General features: G+C 40.2%; 3 protein-coding genes across 3 annotated transcripts; all 3 read right to left on the bottom strand.

The window, feature by feature from the left end:
• Nucleotides 1-6: 6 nt before the first annotated feature.
• Nucleotides 7-1,598, bottom strand: LOC111646966 (uncharacterized). The gene is made up of 5 exons (XM_087171195.1): nt 1,520-1,598; nt 961-1,341; nt 616-741; nt 453-487; nt 7-233 (listed from the first exon to the last, which is right to left on the bottom strand). Exons 1-5 carry the CDS (start codon nt 1,563-1,565, stop codon nt 108-110), a joined length of 714 nt encoding a protein of 237 aa, XP_087027321.1. The 5' UTR covers nt 1,566-1,598; the 3' UTR covers nt 7-107.
• A 2,048-nt stretch (nt 1,599-3,646) lies between these two features.
• On the bottom strand, nt 3,647-5,707 carry LOC111647014 (uncharacterized). The gene is made up of 6 exons (XM_023396622.2): nt 5,578-5,707; nt 5,075-5,416; nt 4,890-4,931; nt 4,684-4,794; nt 4,536-4,570; nt 3,647-3,913 (listed from the first exon to the last, which is right to left on the bottom strand). Exons 1-6 carry the CDS (start codon nt 5,672-5,674, stop codon nt 3,791-3,793), a joined length of 750 nt encoding a protein of 249 aa, XP_023252390.2. The 5' UTR covers nt 5,675-5,707; the 3' UTR covers nt 3,647-3,790.
• Nucleotides 5,708-7,817: 2,110 nt separating this feature from the next.
• Nucleotides 7,818-9,749, bottom strand: LOC111647016 (uncharacterized). Its single transcript, XM_087171216.1, has 6 exons — nt 9,704-9,749; nt 9,194-9,535; nt 9,019-9,048; nt 8,801-8,935; nt 8,655-8,689; nt 7,818-8,041 (listed from the first exon to the last, which is right to left on the bottom strand). The coding sequence occupies exons 1-6, from the start codon at nt 9,747-9,749 to the stop codon at nt 7,919-7,921; spliced, it is 711 nt and encodes a 236-aa protein (XP_087027342.1). The 3' UTR covers nt 7,818-7,918.
• Nucleotides 9,750-13,181: the final 3,432 nt, after the last annotated feature.

Here is a 13,181-nt window from a genome sequence, read left to right on the forward strand (position 1 = left end):
AATCATGAGACAGGAAAGGTTTCTTTCATGCATGTAGTAAACAGCTGAATTACGCATTGAGATGGTGGTTTCACCACACGCCACTGAGTTCCAGTTGCTTCCTGAGTCTATCTGGTGGCATCATAGACAACATGAGTTTCCACTTCTCTCTCAGATGCAGGTCTCCTGTTTCTCATTGTCTTTGAAAGGAGCCTCAGAGCTGCTGCAGATTTCAGGTCTTCAGAGCCCAGATTCTGTAAAACAGGGTATTTAGGGTCATGTACTGTTTTTCAGAAACCAGCACAGAATCAGTAAGGCCCATGCTTCCTAGAAGAAAAAATATTTTTTCAGGACATCTTAGCAAATAGTGTTTTAGTCGATTTGTCTCAGCAGTTAAACATGCTGAAACAAAACACACATGATTATGGTTCATCATATTTTAGTGAGGGTTATTTTATTAAAAGATTCTTCACCTTGTTTCTTCCAGGACGCGGTTCTTCATTTGCTGCTAAATGACAAAATACAAAAAGTCTGATTAGTTTATTATCGCTGACTAGTTACAATGCCGTGGACGTGATTGTCACAACTTCACAAAACATACAACAAGATGTGTAACAAATGATATATTATTTTTACCTGTCCGAAGTTTAACAGCCAGAACAATGACGACTATAGTGAGGAAAACAGTCAGACCCCCCAGCACCACACTCATCAGGTTTGTCATTCCACCAGGTATTTCTACAATAAAGATGATAGATTCAGCTCTGGTGGATTTAGACATGGTTAACATTGAAATGATACACCCCATGGTAACAGAGAGAAAGGAACCTTACCTTCAGAGTTACAATCCTCTTCATAATCAGATTCATTATTACCTGTGGAAAAACTAGATTCAATTGTTTGACATGTATTTGTTTTTAGTTTGTCTTTGTGCTGTTTTCACTTTACTGTGATAATAAATTTGAGATATAGTGTAAATACAATCAGACAATGACATGTCTGACTTAAATACAGTCTTACCGTGAACATTTAAATGTATTGTACCAGTGATGACTGTATGTTTGCCTTTGTAAAATCCACAGAAATACAGTCCAGAGTCAGATACATCCACTCTCTTGATCATCAGAAAGACAGTAGAGATGTTGGAGCTCATTTCAAATCTATTTTGAAATCCATCACAGAATGAAGCTTCATTTTCAGACTCGTACATAGAGGAGATACAGCTGGCTTTGGTTCTGTTGACCAGTCTGAACCAGTCTGTCTGAGTTGGACTTCTGGAAATGTTGGAGCACAGCAGTGTGACGTCTTCACCAGACTGGACCTCCACAGTCTGAGACTGAGACACTGAGACAGAGATCCAGCCTGAAACAAACAGCAGACACAACAAGAGATTTACCTCTGAGTGTATAATGTAACAGTTACTTTAATAAAGCAACAGCAACAATTCATTCAGCTCTAAGTAACAAATTCAGATTGTGGTGGTTTACTGGCAAACATCAGTTTTTGCTGAAATTTAATGAGTTCATCATAAAGTACTTACTGATGCAGCAGAGAAATGAAGCTGTTGCCACGGTGAAGCTCCTCATTGTTGCGTTTGATCGGGTCACAGTACAAAGATCGTTTGAACCACTGAGCTCATATAAAGAGGTTTAGATGGGCGGAGTGTCTTTTGTTTTTCATCTCGCTCGTCACACTCACCAGCCAATATAACGCAATGTCTCGTATATACACTCTATTGTAGCTCCAGCAAATAATGTAAACTTTGAAAAAGGACCTAACTGGAAAGTTTGTGTCACAGTCCCCTCGTCCTGTTTGTCTCCCCTCCTGTTTGTCTCCCCTCCTGTTTGTCTCCTCTGTGTGCTTCCCTTGCCATCAGGTGACTGTGTGCTTCCCTTGCCATCAGGTGACAGCAGCTCACCACCACACCTGCAATCTATCACTCATCACCTGCAGTACATCTACCCCGGTCATCCATCCATTCGTCGCCAGATTGTTCAGCTCCTCACGGTGGTAGCAGCTCTCTCGGCTGCTCCGACTAGTTTAAGTGACTACAGAGTCATCTTTTCATTCAGTGAGCTCCTGGTGTTTTTGTCCAAACTGACTCATTGTGTTTCCTGTGACTCCTCAGGACTTCCAGATTCGTGGGCTCCTGAACCTGCCACACTCCAATGTGGCCGCACCGCACCGTCCACCTCCCTGGTCTCCACCTGTCCCTCGTGTTCCGGAGTGTGTTTCCTCACCTGCTTCAGGTCTCCAGTGTCCTCCATTAACCGTGCTTCATGTTCTCACCAGACACCTGGATTCCCCGGAGCCCTCGGAGCCCTCTCCCCAATAAACTCCTTTGCACAGTTACTGCTGGTGTATTTTGTGTTCTGTGTCTGCTCTGGGGTCCAACTTCCTTTCTGCCAAAAACGTAACAGTTTGTTGCTAGGAGAGTCATCGTCTTATCGTATCTGCAGAATCATAAGAATCAACTGCTCAGTGACTCCTACAGTTTTATACAAGTATCCTCATCTAATAATAAGAGTCTGGTATGACTTATGGAATATGAGAAGAAAACAAACCCAGGGCCCTTTAGCATCATATTATCATCACTGATGCTGCTTTCTATGGATGCATTAGGTTCACTCTAAAGGTGTTCAGTCAACCAAGCACCAGCTGTCATATAATATAGAGATTATTACGCTGGCAATTCATTCACTCTACATCCTTGATACTGTTGTTTTAAAACATCCAACAGCTTCATGGAGCTTTCTGGTTGATACTACACCAACCAACAGATTTAGTCACTTTTCTGTATCAATCTCCAAAGTTTTCCAGGCATGTTTTAAACCATGTAAAAATGCTGTTTTGTTTAACATGAATTTCCCCACATGAAAAGTGAAAAAAAAAGAAAACTGGGGTTGTAAGCTCATATACATTTACTTCCTTGTTGAGAAATTCTAGATCAGGTCTTGTGCCCCGCCCACCACCTGCTGGCTCCAGGTGGACAGGTGAAAGAGCAGAGAGTATCAAGATATTTAGAGGAGGAAACATCGGAGAGACTCACGACTATTAGTTTTTCACAAACATTCATGGTCCCCAGAGGAGGAATCTTTTTCCTGCAGCACCAACATGAGTTTAAGTTTAAATTTTTATGACCCACAATGTTAGCACTAAGCTCAAACCATCACTGTCACAGAGTCACGAGCATGGCTGTAGACTCTGTAGACTGTAAGAGTATTTCATGAACACCTCTCACCATCAGACCTGATAGTTTAGAATATATTCAAAATGGAGAGCTGTGTCCTGTGGCAGAAATGAGGCTGTTACATCAGACGTCTTTATTCAATATTGAAAGCAGACGTTGATGTAGTGTGTGAAGGTTTGTCCGAAACAACAGGTTTGTTTTCACAGCTTCCTTTGATACTTTCCTTCAGAGCTTTGCCTTTAGAGGCCCTCGTGACTCTCAGCTTAGCTGACCTCAGACCACACTGTGCTATTTCTTCCTGTCAAACAAGTGATGTGTATCTCACTCACTCCTCCCCCAACAGACCATTTCATTCTCCCTATAAGTAAGTTTGACAGTCATCAGTGTCCTTTCTGACTCCTCCTCCATCACACATCAAGCATGATCTTTTTTTCCTCTCAAGAGGCAACAGGCAGAAAACTGAAGAATGACACAGACTTTGACAGTGAAACAGAAAGAAATGTTTATTTTTTGGCATTGAGTCCTTCCACCCACTACACACACGCACAAAACCATATCAGTAGATGAATATGATAAAGCCTGAGCTCCTCTCTGAGCTGCTGTTCCAGTGGTTCCCTGAGTCTATCTGGTGGCAGCGTACACAACATTGGGCTCCAGCTCTCTCTCTGATGCAGGCCTGCGGTTTCTCTTTGGTTTGGTCTGGAAACTTAGAGCTGCGTAGTTCAGGTCACCTGAGCCCAGATTCTGTAAAAAAATATTGAGAGTCACGTAATGTATTAATCAAATCAAATCAAAATGATAAAACTCATCTTAATGACCTAAACCAATGTTAGATCTTATAGGAATTAACAAGGCTAATATTAATTGAGGTTAAAGAGGACTACAATGACTTCCTGCTTGCCTGCACTTGCTCTTTGTTCACACTTGCAGGACTATGTGACAAAAATCATTAACACACCAGTCGTCTGTTTAAATTCACCTCTGAAAACATAACCTATAGTTTACAGGTTTTCAGGCAGTGCATAATAATCTCACTGGGCCTCAGTTGTGAGGCCAAAGCATCAGTGATGTTTTGGCGGCTCGTATGGAAATCTAGATAAAATGATTGAAAAGTTCACCAGAGACATCTGGTTAGATCTGCTTAAAATGCCTCGTTGACCCACCAGTCTTGGGTTGATGAAAGGCAATAATGCTGTTAGAACAAGAACAGTCACTGTCACATGACAATCGGGTGTAACAAGCCCACACAGTGGTTCGTGGCATCGCTCAAATAATCCATAAAGGTTTTACTGGTCCTGTCAGTGTAACTGGACTCAACAACGTATCTGACAGAAACCCTGGTTTATATGAGTAAAAACTGTTTTACCTTGTTTCTTTCTGTCTGTGGTTCTTCATTCACAGCTACGTGGCAAAAGACAAAAGTCTGATGAGTTAATTATTATGGATCGTATACTTTAATTTGGAGGTTTCCATCATGTTGAAACAATTAACAACAAATTATATATCAGCGGTACCTTTCTGAAGTTTCCTGATTTTAACAGCCAGAACAATGACGACTATAGTGAGGAAAACAGTCAGACCCCCCAGCACCACACTCATCAGGTTTGTCATTCCACCAGGTATTTCTACAATAAAGATGATAGATTCAGCTCTGGTGGATTTAGACATGGTTAACATTGAAATGATACACCCCATGGTAACAGAGAGAAAGGAACCTTACCTTCAGAGTTACAATCCTCTTCATAATCAGATTCATTATTACCTGTGAAAAAAATAGATTCAATTGTTTGACATGTATTTGTTTTTAGTTTGTCTTTGTGTTGTAAATAAATTTGAGACAGTGTACTGTAAATATGATGAGACAATAAAATCTCTGAAAGAGTTTAGACTTAAATACAATCTTACCTTGAACATTTAAATGTATTGTATCGGTGATGACTGTGTGTTTCCCTATGTAAAATCCACAGAAATACAGTCCAGAGTCAGAAACATCCACTCTCTTGATCTTCAGAAAGACGTTGGTGAGGTTGGAGCTCATTTCAAATCTATTTTGAAATCCATCACAGAATGAAGCTTCATGATCAGACCTGTACATAGAGGCGATACAGCTGACCGTGGTTCTGTTGAACAGTCTGAACCACTCTGTCAGAGTACCATGACTGGAAATGTTAGAGATCAGCAGTATGACGTCTTCACCAGACTGGACCTCCACAGTCTGAGACTGAGACACTGAGACAGAGATCCAGCCTGAAACAAACAGCAAACACAACAAGAGATTTACCTCTGAGTGTATAATGTAACAGTTACGGTAATAAGGAGACAGAAACAATTAACTCAGCTCTAATATGCAAGTTTGGTGGTATAATAGTTACATCAGTTACATTAGTTCAAACAGTTCAAGTACTTACTGACGCAGCAGAGAAATGATGCTGTTGCCACGGTGAAGCTCCTCATTGTTGCGTGTAATCGTGTCACTACAAAGATTGTTTGAACCACTGAGCTCATATAAAGAGGTTTAGAGGGGCGGAGTGTCTTTAGTTTTTCTTCTTGCTCGTCACACTCACCAGCCAATATAATGCAATGGCTTTGCATAAACACTCTCTCTTAGCTCCAGCAAAGGTCCAATAACATAAAATTTGAAAAATGACCTCACTAGAAAGTTTGTTGGTAGGAGTTACTATCTTAAGGTACCATATCAGATATTTGGCAGAAACAAATGCAGAGACAAAAGTTTCCACAAGGAACTGCAGAACCATAAGGATCAACTGCTCATTGAATCCTGAAGTATTATCGACTTTGATTTATACCCTGTTTTATTTTGAAATACTTACCTTGTGTGTACTTACCACTTGGTTTACTCCCTGTGTTTTTCCAGTGTCCAGCTATTGTGATTGCCTGTGTCTTGTTACCTGCTCCTTTTGTGTGTATTTAGCATAGACTGTACAGAAAGACGAACATAATCTCTGTGATGTCACCCACAGGTTTCTGAAGAGCGGTTTTGAAGTTCAGAGTGAGCTGCTGAGCTGTCACCATCTTGGCAGTGTCTGACTCCGCCCCTCACTCCCAACTAGTCTGAAAATGAACAAAGAGGTGGGGCCTGTGAAGACGAGACTTAGGTGGATGACAGTTTGTGGCAAATATACACTCACCCACCTGTCACTCAAAGTGACTACGCCCTCACTTCTGCATAACTTTCAGTCTCAATAAAATGTAAACACGTGAATTACGTAAAAAAATCCCTCCTGTGCAGTTGTCATGAAGGAAGAAATTAGCTACAGAGACCAAAACTGTTTTTTGTAACAGGGTATAAATATATTCATTTCTGCTGTAAAGTTGGGCATTTTAACATGGGAGTCTATGGAGATTGAGTTGCTTTCAGAGCAAGCCTCAAGTGGCCATTAAGGGAACTGCAGTTTTTGTCACTTCATTTTTCAGCCCTGGAAGTTGCTTCTTGGTTTTTAGTTTCTTTGCTCCCAGTTTTCTTTGTCAGTTCTTCTGCTTTCCTCCTGTTGAGTTTCCTCTAAAGATTCCTTATTATTATTCCTGAGCTTTATCTGTCGTTCAGATGACCTTGGTTTAGATTTTCTAAGTTTTGTGTTCCTGCATCTACTTCAGTTTTTTCTTCAGCATCCTGTAAGTTTCTGGACTTTTGTGTTTATTAAAACTCTTTCTTTGCATTTACTGATTTATCCTGTCTGTGTTTGGGTCCAGTTACCGTTGACCCCTGACATCCATAAGAGTCTGGTATGATGGCATGTAATATGGCAAGAAAACAAACCAAGGGCCTCTAGCATCATATTTTCACTGACTGACGCTGCTTTCTATGGATGTATTGTATGGGTTCATTCTAAAGATGGAGTGGAGTTTTTTTCTGTTGATGGTCAGATCTGTCCTGGTCAAACCCACCAACAGCAACAGCTTTCCCAAATTTCAGTATCAATCTCCACTTCTTTTCAAATGCTTTCAGTTGTTTTTCCAGTTCCATGAAAAGCAGTTGTAGGATCTTGCAGTTATGAACCCGTTTCATGTAGCGAAACATTAACAACAGAAACGGAGGCACATGGTTTCTTCCTCTCCAGTCACTGCATTTTGTTAGACTCCCAGTAATGAGTACTGATGCTTTGTGCTAAATGAATAGTTAAAATGAAATTGGGAAATTGTTCTCTAACTGGTTCCACTGTGTCTAACTCAATATTTTATTTTACCCTTTCTGATCTGGATTATGAGAACACCTGTTACTGATTTCAGTTAACTTATGCAGTATGTGAATGTAAAGTGGTTCAGTTTGTGAGAAGTGATGAGGAGTGAAGTGATGTAATAAAGTCAGATGAGACTGATAAACAGCAGTTTCCTTTTCTGTGAGAAGAGCAAGTCCTCTGGTGTTTTTCGGTCATGGCTGAAGTCTTCCTGTTTCTTTGTCTTTGTTTAACCTTTATTTAAGGTAATTAAAAGCTAATTATTTACAATGCCAAAGGAGAGTTTATTTTGTCCTAAGGTTAGTTCTCACTGCTTCTTCTTATATTTTCTGATTCCTCCTCATTGCACATCAAGCATGCTTTTTTTCCTCTCAGACAAGAGGCAGGAAACTGAAGAACGACACAGACTTTGACAGAGAAACAAAAAGAAAACGTTTATTTTTTGGCATTGAGTCCTTCCACCCACTACACACACGCACAAAACCATAACAGTAGATGAATATGATAAAGCCTGAGCTCCTCTCTGAGCTGCTGTTCCAGTGGTTCCCTGAGTCTATCTGGTGGCAGCGTACACAACATTGGGCTCCAGCTCTCTCTCTGATGCAGGCCTGCGGTTTCTTTTTGGTTTGGTCTGGAAACTTAGAGCTGCGTAGTTCAGGTCACCTGAGCCCAGATTCTGTAAAAATATTGAGAGTCACGTAATGTATTAATCAAATCAAATCAAAATGATAAAACTCATCTTAATGACCTAAACCAATGTTAGATCTTATAGGAATTAACAAGGCTAATATCATTTGAGGTTAAAGAGGACTACAATGACTTCCTGCTTGCCTGCACTTGCTCTTTGTTCCCACTTGCAGGACTATGTGAAAAAAATCATTAACACACCAGTCGTCTGTTTAAATTCAACTTTGAGACCATAACCTATAGTTTACAGGTTTTCAGGCAGTGCATAGCAATCTTACTGGTTGCCAGGCCAAAGCATCAGTGATGTTTTGGCGGCTTGTATGGAAACCTAGATAAAATGATTGAAAAGTTCACCAGAAACATCTGGTTAGATCTGCTTAAAATGCCTCGTTGACCCACCAGTCTTGGGTTGATGAAAGGCAATAATGCTGTTAGAACAAGAACAGTCACTGTCACATGACAATCGGGTGTAACAAGCCCACACAGTGGTTCGTGGCATCGCTCAAATAATCCATAAAGGTTTTACTTGTCCTGTCAGTGTAACTGGACTCAACAACGTATCTGACAGAAACCCTGGTTTATATGAGTAAAAACTGTTTTACCTTGTTTCTTTCTGTCTGTGGTTCTTCATTCACAGCTACGTGGCAAAAGACAAAAGTCTGATGAGTTCATTATTATTGATCGTATACTTTAATTTGGAGGTTTCCATCATGTTGAAACAATTCACAGCAAATTACATGTCGAGTACCTTTCGGAAGTTTCCTGATTTTAACAGCCAGAACAATGACGACTATAGTGAGGAAAACAGTCAGACCCCCCAGCACCACACTCATCAGGTTTGTCATTCCACCAGGTATTTCTACAATAAAGATGATAGATTCAGCTCTGGTGGATTTAGACATGGTTAACATTGAAATGATACACCCCATGGTAACAGAGAGAAAGGAACCGTACCTTCAGAGTTACAATCCTCTTCATAATCAGATTTATTATTACCTGTGAAAAAACTAGATTCAAATGTTTGACATGTATTTGTTTTTAGTTTGTCTTTGTGTTGTAAATAAATTTGAGATACAGTGTACATTAAATATGATGAGACAATAACATCACTGAAAGAGGTCAGACTTAAATACAATCTTACCTTGAACATTTAAATGTATTGTGTCTGTGATGACTGTGTGTGTGTCTTTGTAAAATCCACAGAAATACAGTCCAGAGTCAGATACATCCACTCTCTTGATTTTGAGAAAGACAGTGGAGATGTTGGAGCTCATTTCAAATCTATTTTGAAATCCGACACAGAATGAAGCTTCATTTTCAGGCTTGTACATAGAGGAGATACAGCTGGCTTTGGTTCTGTTGACCAGTCTGAACCACTCCATCTGAGTTGGACTTCTGGAAATGTTGGAGCACAGCAGTGTGACGTTTTCACCAGACTGGACCTCCACAGTCTGAGACTGAGACACTGAGACAGAGATCCAGCCTGAAACAAACAGCAGACACAACAAGAGATTTACCTCTGAGTGTATAATGTAACAGTTACTGTAATGAGGAGACAGAAACAATTAACTCAGCCCTAATATGCAAGTTTAAACTCTGGTGGTATACTGGTTACATCAGTTACATTAGTTCAAACAGTTCAAGTACTTACTGACGCAGCAGAGAAATGATGCTGTTGCCACGGTGAAGCTCCTCATTGTTGCGTGTAATCGTGTCACTACAAAGATTGTTTGAACCACTGAGCTCATATAAAGAGGTTTAGATGGGCGGAGTGTCTTTAGTTTTTCTTCTTGCTCGTCACACTCACCAACCAATATAATGCAATGCCTTTGCATAAACACTCTCTCTTAGCTCCAGCAAAGGTCCAATAACATAAACTTTTGAAAAATGACCTCACTGGAAAGTTTGTTGGTAGGAGTTACTATCTTAAGGTACCATATCAGATATTTGGCAGAAACAAATGCAGAGACAAAAGTTTCCACAAGGATCTGCAGAACCATAAGGATCAACTGCTCATTGAATCCTGAAGTATTATCGACTTTGATTTATACCCTGTTTTATTTTGAAATGCTTACCTTGTGTGTACTTACCACTTGGTTTACTCCCTGTTTTTTTCCAGTGTCCAGCTATTGTGATTGCCTGTGTCTTGTTACCTGCTCCTTTTGTGTGTATTTAGCATAGACTGTACAGAAAGATGAACATAATCTCTGTGATGTCACCCACAGGTTTCTGAAGAGCGGTTTTGAAGTTCAGAGTGAGCTGCTGAGCTGTCACCATCTTGGCAGTGTCTGACTCCGCCCCTCACTCCCAACTAGTCTGAAAATGAACAAAGAGGTGGGGCCTGTGAAGCTGATACTTCTGTGCATGACAGTTTGTGGCAAACCTACACTCACCCACCTGTCACTCAAAGTGACCACACCCTCTATTCTGCATAACTTTAACCCTTAATTACATGTAAACACGTGAATTACGTAAAAAATCCCTCCTGTGCAGTTGTCATGAAGGAAGAAATTAGCTACAGAGACCAAACTGTTTTTTGTACCAGGGTGTAAACATGTTAATTTCTGCTATAAAGTTGGGCATTTTAAAATGGGAGTCTAGGGAGATTGACTTGCCTTCGGAGCCAGCCTCAAGTGGCCATTAAGGGAACTGCAGTTTTTGTCACTTCATTTTTCAGCCCTGGAAGTTGCTTCTTGGTTTTTAGTTTCTTTGCTCCGAGTTTTCTTTGTCAGTTCTTCTGCTTTCCTCCTGTTGAGTTTCCTCTAATGTTTCCTTGTGATTGTTCCTGAGCTTTATCTGTCGTTTAGATGACCTTGGTTTAGATTTTCTAAGTTTTGTGTTCCTGCATCTACTTCAGTTTTTTCTTCAGCATCCTGTAAGTTTCTGGACTTTTGTGTTCACTAAAACTCCTTCTTTGCATTTACTGATTTATCCTGTCTGTGTTTGGGTCCAGTTACCGTTGACCCCTGACATCCATAAGAGTCTGGTATGATGACATGAAATATGACAAGAAAACAAACCAAGGGCCTCTAGCATCATATTTTCACTGACTGACGCTGCTTTCTATGGATGCATTGTATGAGTTCATTCTAAAGATGGAGTGGAGTGGAGTTTTTTTCTGTTGATGGTCAGATCTGTCCTGGTCAAACCAATCAACAAATTTCTGTATCCATCTACTTCTTTTTAAATGGTTTTTGTTGTTGTTACCCTTTCTGATCTCGATTATGAGAACACCTGTTACTGATTTCAGTTTACTGATGCAGTGTGTGAATGTAAAGTGGTTCAGTTTGAGTGATGTGATGAGGAGTGGAGTGATTTAACAAAGTCAGATGAGACTGATAAACAGCAGTTTCCTTTTCTGTAAGAAGAGCAAGTCCTCTGGTGTTTGTGATCATGGCTGAAGTCTTCCAGACCACACTGTACTATATCTTCCTGTGAACCAAATGATGTGTATCTCACTCCCTCCTCCCCCCACAGCCCATTTCATTCTCTCTATAAGTCAGTTTGACAGTCATCAGAGTCTTTTCTGACTCCTCCTCTGTCACACATCAAGTATGATTTTGTTCCTCTCAGACAACAGGAAACTGAAGAACGACACAGACTTTGACCATGAAACTGAAAGAAACGTTTATTTTTTGGCATTGAGTCCTTCCACCCACTACACACACGCACAAAACCATATCAGTAGATGAATATGATAAAGCCTGAGCTCCTCTCTGAGCTGCTGTTCCAGTGGTTCCCTGAGTCTATCTGGTGGCAGCGTACACAACATTGGGCTCCAGCTCTCTCTCTGATGCAGGCCTGCGGTTTCTTTTTGGTTTGGTCTGGAAACTTAGAGCTGCGTAGTTCAGGTCACCTGAGCCCAGATTCTGTAAAAATATTGAGAGTCACGTAATGTATTACACACAGTGAAACTTTCATTTTTGCTAGAAGTCATTGAAACTGGTGGATTTGTATGGGGTTCTATTTGTGCCAAAATCTCTGGACGACACGTACAACAACAGAGTCAAACGACAGAGAGTGTAACATGATGACAAAAGATTTAGTTCAAAGTTGAACAGACAGACAAATGTGTTGTCAAATGTTCAGTCGACAGTTTGCATGTGGACACAGTTTTGGCTAAAATGGATCCCTATAGATTTGTGGGTTGAACTAAAACGGAATCATTTAGAACATTAAAAGTCCTAGTCATAGTATAGCTAAAATCTGATTTAAGACTTTTAATGGAACTATTACACAGTTCAAAATGATAAAACTCATCTTAATGACCTAAACCAATGTTAGATCTTATAGGAATTAACAACGCTAATATTAAATGAGGTTAAAGAGGACTACAATGACTTCCTGCTTGCCTGCACTTGCTGTTTGTTCACACTTGCAGGACTATGTGACAAAAATCATTAACACAACAGTCGTCTGTTTAAATTCAACTCTGAAACCATAACCTATAGTTTACAGGTTTTCAGGCAGTGCATAATAATCTCACTGGGCCTCAGTTGTGAGGCCAAAGCATCAGTGATGTTTTGGCGGCTCGTATGGAAATCTAGATAAAATGATTGAAAAGTTCACCAGAGACATCTGGTTAGATCTGCTTAAAATGCCTCGTTGACCCACCAGTCTTGGGTTGATGAAAGGCAATAATTTTGTTAGAACAAGAACAGTCACTGTCACGTGGCAATCGGGTGTAACAAGCCCACACAGTGGTTCGTGGCATCGCTCAAATTATCCATAAAGGTTTTACTTGTCCTGTCAGTGTAACTGGACTCAACAACGTATCTGACAGAAACCCTGGTTTATAAGAGTAAAAACTGTTTTACCTTGTTTCTTTCTGTCTGTGGTTCTTCATTCACAGCTACGTGGCAAAAGACAAAAGTCTGATGAGTTATATATTATCTTATACTTTAATTTGGAGGTTTGCATCATGTTGAAACAATTGACAACAAATTATATATCAGCTGTACCTTTCTGAAGTTTCCTGATTTTAACAGCCAGAACAATGACGACTATAGTGAGGAAAACAGTCAGACCCCCCAGCACCACACTCATCAGGTTTGTTATTCCACCAGGTATTTCTACAATAAAGATGATAGATTCAGCTGTGGTGGATTTAGACATGGTTAACATTGAAA

The sequence above is a fragment of the Seriola lalandi genome, unplaced genomic scaffold (assembly GCF_002814215.2).
Source record: "Seriola lalandi dorsalis isolate HSWRI2012SDOR001 ecotype SW California unplaced genomic scaffold, Sedor1 jcf7180002054979, whole genome shotgun sequence".
NCBI classification, from domain to species: domain Eukaryota; kingdom Metazoa; phylum Chordata; class Actinopteri; order Carangiformes; family Carangidae; genus Seriola; species Seriola lalandi.

Coding starts and splice junctions, on each gene's coding strand:
- LOC111646966 (XM_087171195.1), bottom strand. CDS start 1,565: ATGAGGAGCTTCACCGTGGCAACAGCTTCATTTCTCTGCTGCATCA. Junction 742..960: donor AGACATGTCATTGTCTGATT/GTATTTACACTA, acceptor AATCCACCAGAG/CTGAATCTATCATCTTTATT. Junction 488..615: donor GGCTGTTAAACTTCGGACAG/GTAAAAATAATA, acceptor TTTGTCATTTAG/CAGCAAATGAAGAACCGCGT.
- LOC111647014 (XM_023396622.2), bottom strand. CDS start 5,674: ATGAGCTCAGTGGTTCAAACAATCTTTGTAGTGACACGATTACACGCA. Junction 4,795..4,889: donor AGAGGATTGTAACTCTGAAG/GTAAGGTTCCTT, acceptor TCTTTATTGTAG/AAATACCTGGTGGAATGACA. Junction 4,571..4,683: donor AATCAGGAAACTTCAGAAAG/GTACCGCTGATA, acceptor TTTGCCACGTAG/CTGTGAATGAAGAACCACAG.
- LOC111647016 (XM_087171216.1), bottom strand. CDS start 9,749: ATGAGGAGCTTCACCGTGGCAACAGCATCATTTCTCTGCTGCGTCA. Junction 8,690..8,800: donor AATCAGGAAACTTCCGAAAG/GTACTCGACATG, acceptor TTTGCCACGTAG/CTGTGAATGAAGAACCACAG. Junction 8,042..8,654: donor CACAGACAGAAAGAAACAAG/GTAAAACAGTTT, acceptor ATATTTTTACAG/AATCTGGGCTCAGGTGACCT.